Source organism: Cinclus cinclus, chromosome 12, assembly GCF_963662255.1.
Source record: "Cinclus cinclus chromosome 12, bCinCin1.1, whole genome shotgun sequence".
NCBI lineage: Eukaryota > Metazoa > Chordata > Aves > Passeriformes > Cinclidae > Cinclus > Cinclus cinclus.
This window is the reverse complement of record NC_085057.1, coordinates 9,973,397-9,982,533: the sequence shown is the minus strand read 5'-3', so window position 1 is coordinate 9,982,533 and position 9,137 is coordinate 9,973,397. Positions and strand designations below refer to the sequence as shown.

At 39.9% G+C, this 9,137-nt stretch overlaps 1 protein-coding gene across 1 annotated transcript; it reads right to left on the bottom strand.

The window, feature by feature from the left end:
• Positions 1 to 322: 322 nt before the first annotated feature.
• On the bottom strand, positions 323 to 9,090 carry CHCHD4 (coiled-coil-helix-coiled-coil-helix domain containing 4). The gene is made up of 3 exons (XM_062500565.1): positions 8,979 to 9,090; positions 7,078 to 7,176; positions 323 to 2,474 (listed from the first exon to the last, which is right to left on the bottom strand). The coding sequence occupies exons 1-3, from the start codon at positions 8,998 to 9,000 to the stop codon at positions 2,185 to 2,187; spliced, it is 411 nt and encodes a 136-aa protein (XP_062356549.1). The 5' UTR covers positions 9,001 to 9,090; the 3' UTR covers positions 323 to 2,184.
• Positions 9,091 to 9,137: the final 47 nt, after the last annotated feature.

The following is a 9,137-nucleotide window of genomic DNA, read 5'->3' as shown; positions in this document are numbered from 1 at the left end:
CAAGCCACAACAGTCAGAAAGAAGCAAATCCACCCTGAACACACCTTCAAACGTGTCTGACTATGCTCCAAGTTCCCTCTGTCAGGATTAGGTGCACATCCTTACCTACTGTAGGCCAAGATTCTCACATTTTATGTTTCGTACATAAATGCTACAAATACAGTTGCAGAGGATAAATCCAAACTCTTTAGAGTACAAAGGCAATGTGGGAAAGAAAAGCACAGCAAAAGAGAAAGAGGCAACTTGCTGGAACATAGCACCCCTCCACAGAGAGTGCACTAGATTTCCATTTGAACAACCAGAAACTTGGGTGCACGTGATTTTTGTTTTTTAATTTGGTGCCCAGTGCTCATCTATTGCCTAAGATTTCATTTTCACGGCCCAACTGCCTCAGAGCCAAAGTTTATCTGTGCTGCTTTTGTGCCTGTTTGCTCAGGTTAACTTGGCACTTGGCTTCCTATGCCTGAAAAGAGTCACTGAGAAGTTCTGTCACCTTGTTTCTTTGAAAAGCAGCAATGCCAAGAGTACCTGCTATTGCTGCCCCCAAAACAAATTAGTTGTCAGCCACTTAACTGCCTACATTTTCTGAGGATCCAACAGCTGAACTGAAACAGAAACACCTCAAACACACTGTAAAACTTGACAGAAATTCCCTTAAACAATCACAAACATCGGTGGCACCAAATTAATTTATGCAAGCAAGACACAAAAGAGCTATATGAAATTAAAGCTGCAGAGCACTCCAGAGTGCTGCCCACAGAGAAAGGCAAGTGTTTAAACATTGCTGGACTTTGTGGGCAGCATTACTGACAATACAACCTTTTATGCTTTGGGTGAGGTAACCAACACATAAGGAGAGGAAAAAAAAACCCCAAACCGACCTGCAATAAAGTTACTGAAGCCAACGCCACAGTCTCTTCTGGGAAAAAAAAAATAAAAATCTCAGCCTGTCTTTTGCTCAGAAAGACAATTTAGTACTCCCTTATCTACAGCTGTTAAACTATAGTGAATTAATAAATTATTTGTACCTCTTAAGCAGTTTTCAAATATTTTAATAGCTGTTCATGTTTATTTGCTGGTTCATGATCCAGTCTATGACAGCTACTGAAAATGCTTTAGGTGTCTTATGCCTTCCTGCCTGGGCTGAGGAGAAAAGAGTAAGAATAAAAATCTGACAAGCTGGAGCAACTGATCTTCACAACCCACAAATTCGTTCAAGGTTACAGCACCAAATAGTTCTTAAATCCAATCAGTGTTAACAAAACACCAACCAAACAAAACACCACACCACAAAGACACAGGAGCTTCCAGTGAGGGTAAAAAGTATTTGTTTTTTAATATGCACTTAAGTCACAGTATCTGTTTTGAGATCATTACACCAGGTAACAATTTATTGTATCTCAAAGTATTTTACAAGTGCCCATCTATACATCGAAGGAGAAGGCAATAACCAAAGGAACCCAAAAGCTGTATTATCAGAGCAAAAATAAAGCCAGTGACCAACATTCTTTTCATTCATCTTAATCATCAGTTGCACAACACACCATTTTCAAAAATGCAAAAGCCATCACAGTAAGTAAATGAAATCAAAGAAGATGTGCATTTCAACATTTTCCTGGGCAGTCCTGATCTGATGCCAGTAGTAAAATGCAATCATAATCTAGTAAGACCATTTGAAATTATTTTAGAAATTCTAGATCTAGGTCATTTCCAGTGTCTCACATCACTTTGGAAAAAAAGTCTTAAAGGAAAAACAATCATTTAATGTAATTTCTATTGATAGGACAGAATACATTTAAAAAAACCAACAAAGCAGCTACTGATCAGAACATACTGAAATGAAGACAGACCTGGTGTGCCAGTAGAATTTTAGTTGAAAGCTATGTACTTCAAGACATTATTCAAGTCAAAACCAAAGGAAAACTTGAGGGCAAAGAACAGCTGTTAAAGTTTTAACTGTGTCCAAAAGCAGGTTACACAGTACTTACACACACTCACTCTTTTTGCAGTATTTATTTGCAAGGCTGTAGCTCTGAGATTTCTCCTTCAGGAATAAATTACTTATTATGATACAGTGCACAGAATATGGTGAAACATTTCCTCACTACTCAGAAGACAGACACAGTGCAGAAGTCCATGTCTCTGAAAATGAGAAATGGAGACGACAGCCTCCTTGCATCTTCATTAGCTGGATCCCTTCTCTTCTTTGGCAGCAGAGGCCTCCATAGAGGCAGCTTCCAAATCTTTGGTGGACTTCTCATCATTTTCATCCTCTTGAGGGTAAAGATCTGGGTATTTTTGCATGCATTCCTGCATGGCACGGAATTGGTCTACACAGTCTGATCCCTTTATTTCCTCTGTGCTATAGTGGAAACAAGAAAAGGCTGACTTGAACTGCTCTCCACAGGGACCACTAGCCATTCCACCCAGACATGGGCAATTCCAATTGATATCTCCATTGGGCAATATCAATCCTGAACAAACAAGAGAGAAGAAAAGTTAATGCTCCTTCCAAACATTGATTTCACTCAGTGACAGCTGCTGGGCTGCAGGTGTGAACTCAAGCACTTAAAATGTCATCTTAGCTCTGTAGCTTCAAGGCTGATAAACACCTTTCCCTTCCCAGCCAGCCTGTTTCTCCCTCTCATCTGTATAATCCTTTAATGAGCACAAGTGAGATTAGTTCTCTATCCACCTCTGAATTAAGTCCTTCTCCCTGGACTACATACCACTGAGAATATTCTAAGGGAACTGCAAAACAGACAGAAGTCAAGTCAATCTATTTGCCAGACTCTGTCATGGGAACAAGCAAGCATTAAAATCATGCCATAAAAACAGTAAGAATTTAAATACAAGATTAAGACTAGAAATCTTCATATCAAATTGAATGGATGCATTTTTCTTCTTGTTTGAAATAAACTCTGAAATAGTAATTCACAACATTCCCTCTTGAAATTTCAACTGGAAGATCAGAACTCAAAACCAAAAATCAGTATAGCTGTAAAGCACAGATTAAGTCATGAGCCACAGAACACAAGGAACAGCAAGCCTGCCTGTCTGGTTGCCAGAAACCAAATTGTACTTTAGAACACAACTGAAGGGAGTTAAGTATCACTTCAGACTCTAAACTGGAACAGCTGTAAACCTCCACTCTGGAACAGTTAAAGTCCTGACAGAAATACTTCACTGATGGACTGGCAAGGTGAAATGACATAAAGCAGAAAAATGTTAATCATATGGTGTAGAAGAAGTACAATTTGCTTTGTAAACTAGATTTTGCAGTCCTATATTCCTCCTCATTAACATCAACCAGTCATTTTATAGTCATTTTTCTAACACTTTAAGTAGAAAAAAACAAAATTTGTAATGTTCCTGAAAACACTAGAGCAATAAAATTACTTGTAACATAATTCTCTTAAAATAGATTCCTCCTTTTAGAACCAGACCTGCCTTGTAAACATGCAAATCTTAATGTGAGTTATCCCATAAAACAATACCTTCTATGGTATGACAAGATTACTGACCTACACCTATTTTATCACTGAAATAGCATCAGTTTCAGAAGTTCTGTGCACAGAAACCATGCTACAGAAAAACGAAACAAAAATACAGATGCATAAGCATGCATTTCCTCATTCATAATCACAGCAGAATTCACACATCAGTAAGTCCATCAGCAAGCTTGGAACATAATTAAATTGGAAAGAGATTTCATCCATTCGTCTTCCTGAGTTACAAGCCTGCAATAGGTGGGATTACTATTTTTAAATAAAACTGAATTAAAACTTCTCTTAAATGCAACCTGAACCTCACTGATCCAGTGAGTCACAATCTACTTGAACCTGCACTCTTGCAAGAAAAAGCAACCCTGTTTACATCACTGCAAATCAAGACTTGTGTGAGCCACTGGTTGCTGACATCACACAACCTAAAGTCTCGTGGCTCATGGAATCTGCTCATGTCATGGACAAAGGCAGGCCCATCTGCATCTGTGTCACCACTTGTCTTTGGACTCACTGCTATGAAGACCCACTGTTGTTCTGAGAAGGGTTTCTTCCCTGTTACATGACAAACAACCCAATAACAACTTTATCTGCCAGGGATTCACAGTGTAAGATGACAGGAAGCAGAGTTGAAAGGGACATCATCAGTCACAGAAACAGTCCTGAACATCTGATCACTCATCAAGTGATCTCTTAAAAGAATGTGGAGTTTTGCTTCATCATTCCCCTGTAGAAACCACTTTAAAACTGTTTATAAAATAAGATGACAGGAACAAGTCTGGAAAAACAGAAAGGAAAGACCAGCAACAATCTGTGTTTGAAGTCCAATTCCATAAGTACTTTTATCCAACTTTCCCATCACAGCTGTAACACTAATAAAAATCATTTTCCATGCATAAAACTCATCATTGCCTTCTTCATATAAGCTTAATAAAATAAAAAATTATTCTAACTGAAGGCAGCCAAGATGTCAGTGAAAACCAGGAGTCTTTCATGTTTAATTTCCACCATCTGCAACACATAGGGCTAGGAAGCTTTACAGTAACAATACTATTTCAAAACCACTGCAAATGAATTCTGAATTTGTTTCCATCAGCCACAGCTGTCAAAAGGCACAGTGAACTGTGATCTTCACTGCACTATGAAATCCTAACCTGAACTTACTTCAGTTTGCCTGCTCTTCCATTTCCCATGGCTTTTTTTCTTTCAATGTTTTTAGCTTAAAGTGAGGCATTAACATTTTGCCTATCAAAATCTCCCAGCTCACACAACAACAACAAAATATTGACAGAAATAAGAGCAGTATACAACTGTTTTTTATACTAAGGGAAAGGGAATGCAAGTTTTCCTGACCAATTGACTGACTCAAGTAGACTGCTCAAAGACTAATGTCTGTTAATGTCTGCAAAACAAGAACTATCAAAAACTGCCAAATACCAAACTAGATGTTTATCTCAAGTATGAGAAAGGCCCCTAAAAAAACAAAACAAAACAAAAAACAAACAAACAAAAAAACCCCACACAAACACAAGTTTCAGGTGTATTAGAAAATAATGCAGATTATGGCAGGTCTATATAATGCATGTATTCTTTCCCAGGTGTGACTGGTCTCTTTGGCACAGCAGAAAAGATTAAAAGTGTCCTCATAGTTAATTATACAACAGAATTTGAACACTGGAAACCCAAGTCTTCTATTCCAAATAGAAGCTAAATTAGAAAAGCCTGCATGTTACATTAGGTACAGCAAAACCCTTCCAAATTTTCTTTCAAAGAAAAGCTATGCAAGCCAGAGCTTCAGCATTTCAATATACTTCAAACCATTTCACCCATGTCTTTCCTGCTCACAAGCTTCACTCCCTACAGCTACATTCTGTGATATGTCCATTTTCTCTCTTCTGATCTAATGAAATGTACCCCTGGGTGATTCAAGTGCCTTTTCAGAATTTATAACAGAGCAGTAATTTACCACACTAAGAAGAAAACTCAACAAACTAACAAAGAAAATCCCCACCCAAACTTATCTGCAGTACTTAAACATAGTTTATAGTTTCTCATTTTGAATCCCACAGACACACACTGTGACTGTAAGGTGACATAAAAAGCTCCTGGCTTTCTCCCTTTCTTGTCTGATCTACTGTTGAGGAAGATAATCTCTAATATTCTGTAAATGCAGGATTGCTAGGAAACAAGCCCCATCACCTCTCCTTACCACAGCCCTTCCATGTTCAGCAAAATACACATAAGAGCAATCAACTGATATGGCATTTAAACAAAAATAAAGTGGTTTTTTAATTTTGACTAGTTTATTACCCAAATGTATGTCACACCAGGTCTTAACAGATTTTTCAGTGCAGGTGACAAAAACTTTTGGATATATAAGTGACTACATATAGTTGTAATGAAGCCAAAATAGGCAGATGAATGCAGTAACATTTCAACACAAATCTATGTACGAAAAAATGTTAATTTTAATGACGTAGGAAGGTGTGGTTCAAATTACACTACACACCATCAGCTAACAAAGAGACCCTCTGAGCTCCAGCTGCTAAACTGCTTAAATGCTGCCCCCTAAAGGTCCCGGAGCCACTTTAGAAAGCACAAGTTTGACTTCCTAACTAAATTTCAAGGAGTCTGAAGAATTTACTTCAGCCCCAGTTGAGCTGAAACTAATCAAATCACACAAAGTGAAGAGGCCAAAAGACCTGTAAACATAGAGGCAACTAGAAAATAAAATTAACCCAAACTCACATTTTCATGATAATTATTAACCCAGGGCAAAATTTATTACATTATCATGATCGGAAGTATATTTCATTCACCCATTATTTAAAATACACTCTGTGCAACCAGACTATTGTTAAGTCTTGGTCTTAGAAATATTCTGCTCACTTAACTCTCTATTTGCAGGTTAAATATACTTCATATAAGAACTGTAATCTTCATGAAAACGTCTATCTTTTCAAGGCAAGATGATTACAGTTGAAAGCTCAGTAATTTTAACTTACCCATCATGTGCCACTGAATGATATAGATTATATTGCTACCAGTATAGTATAGACTAGCCAGATATTAATTGATATTAAATCAGATATTCAGAAATCACCAAGTTAGGCAAATTCAGCTGCACACAGGCAGGTGAGCAACTCACATCAATGACAGTGATATGTAACTCACTCCAGCTTCTCTAAAAATTGCATGCTGTTACTTAAAACAGAGAAAAAACAATCATAATTTTAACTTGGTTAGGCTTTTACTTTATTAATAAAAGGAAAAGGTATCCCTGCATATCCCTGGCTACTAACCAAAACTGAAAGTCATCAACCAATTATTTAAGCAGGCCAATAAGGAAAATCATCACAAGTGTAGAAAAATAAATACTGGAAGAAAGCATGTCATTAGTGATGTCCTAATCTGGCAATTAACACCACCAACAGTTTGGGTATTTACTGCATGACCAGCTACTCTCAGTCTTTAAATATGCTTAACTTTTTCTAATTCATGGAGGATTTGTTTTCTGTTGGATTTATAAATGATGTTAACATCCTTTACTTCTGTTCTTCTGCTCACCACTGACCTTGCTCTTCATAAGGGTCATCCGGGTCATCTGCAACCAGCTCAGCACTGCTCGGTGTCTCATGGTCCTCCTTGGTTGCAAATATTATTCTGTCTTTTCCTACCATGGAGGAGACAAGAAGCAAAAATTCAGAGCAATCCAAGACAGAAAGAGTCATTTACAAAACTGCTGAACACCACAAGGTAATGAGGTATTCAATGTGATGCACTAATGTTAATAGAGAATGACCTGTTGCACTTAATCACCTTCAGTAAGAACAGCTACTAGTTCAGAGGAACACACACACACCCTGAAATCCTGTTATTCTAAAGCTCCAATTTTCATAGCAATGTCCTGTAATGGCTGCAGATCACAGTACAGTTCACTAAACTGCTAAGTTAAAAAGCTGTTTCAAAACTAACTCACATTACTCCAAAACAAGAACTAAAACTGATGAAGGTTTAGAATTAAGAAAGAGTGAAAGAAAAACTATAATAAATAGCAGTGAAGTGTTGAACAGGAACTTCTTAATAACTGTGCTGTTCACTAAAGACTAGTGTAATATTTTACGCTAACCATCAGAACTAAAAACAGAAGATAGCTGTTACTGTCTAGAACTAACTACACTGAAAGGTTCTGTGAATATTACAAGGGATAGAAATCCAACAAAGCAAATTTCCTGCTCTTGATTTAACTAAAACATTCCATAACAGGGCTGGGGCAAGCTTGCCTGGAAACTTCAGTAATTTTAGTTTTCTAACAACCCTGCAAAGCTCTAACACACACTCTGAAGCATGCACAAGCAGGGAACAGCTAGCTGAAACTCTTCTGAACAAACAACTAGGTATTCCATGAGTGGAAAAAAAGGTAAATTCCCAAGAATTCTCCAAATTCATGAAGGCCACTACAGTAACTTGGCATATTAGAAACTAGAATCTCCTGGCCCCTCAGTGTGACCTCAGCCAGCAGATGTTCAATAACTTAATGCTGCTCAGTAACCAGGTGTAACCAGGTGTTTAAACATGTCTGAAAAGCAGATAAATCTGTTTTAAACACTTTTGAAAAAGGGGAGACAGTTTTCTGACAACTCTGCATTTGACTCCAGTAAATTTTGCAATGTTGAATGCTTGGTCTTTTCTTATATATAAAAGAACCTAGGAACACATGAACTCTAACCCCGTCACTGCAATTTTCTAGGGTTGCATAAGGCAACTTTCAGATCTTGCAAAATTAAACAACAGGATAAAGCATAAAAGAGGTCCATAGGTTATAACTACCTCAATGTAGTTTACAGTCTGTGTCCAAGTTTGTAACTAATAAATGGCATTTAAAACTACTGGCGCTTTTTTCCCAATCTGAAACTTTACATTCAGCTAGTTCACGTTACTTAAGAGCAAGGATATTTATTTATATATGTAGATACAGATATACATCCAGATACTTATCTACGGGTCTCCCACTTCAAAAAGTGGTTGAGCCTCATAAACGCCACCACCTGTACAACATGATACGGACACAGAAAAGCTCGCCCTCTACCCACCCCGTCCATCGACCTTATAAAAGGCAATACCCCGCAGCTCCGGCCACCCGGCCAGGCTGGGATAAATGTAAGCCCTGCGGGCAGACGGCGCTCCACGGCCGGGAGCCGCCCTGTCCGCACACGGTCCCTGCGGCCACCTCCGGCCGCTCCCGGCCCCACCGCCCTTCCCGCCCTCTGCGAGGAGAAAGGTCGGGAGGGGAGGCAGCGCCGCCACGGCCGCACACGGACCGCGGGCTGCCGCGCCTCCTCGCCGCTCCGGCTGCGCCCTCCCCTCACGGGCTGCGGGGAGCGGGCGCTCACCCCGCGGCGCACCCACCCACCCCCGGCCGCCTCACGGCGAGCCCGCCCGGCGGGGTGACATTGCGAGGACGCTCGGGCGCACCTTCCTGCCTGCAGTAGGACATGGCGGAGCCGGCCGGTGCCTTCCTCCGCAGAGCGCCGCGCACGGGCCCCGCCGCTCCGCTCCCGCCGTCCCGCCGGCACCGCTCGGGCAGCGCCGCGCCGCCGCTCCACGCCGCCACCTCCCGCCTCCGGAAGCGCC

Bases quoted from the DNA above. Each gene is read 5' to 3' on its own strand.
- CHCHD4 (XM_062500565.1), bottom strand. From the start codon at position 9,000: ATGTCCTACTGCAGGCAGGAAG. The intron at 7,177-8,978 runs GTGCGCCCGAGC...CCTCCATGGTAG, and splicing joins GTCCTACTGCAGGCAGGAAG to GAAAAGACAGAATAATATTT. The intron at 2,475-7,077 runs GTCAGTGGTGAG...TTGTTTGTTCAG, and splicing joins TGACCCTTATGAAGAGCAAG to GATTGATATTGCCCAATGGA.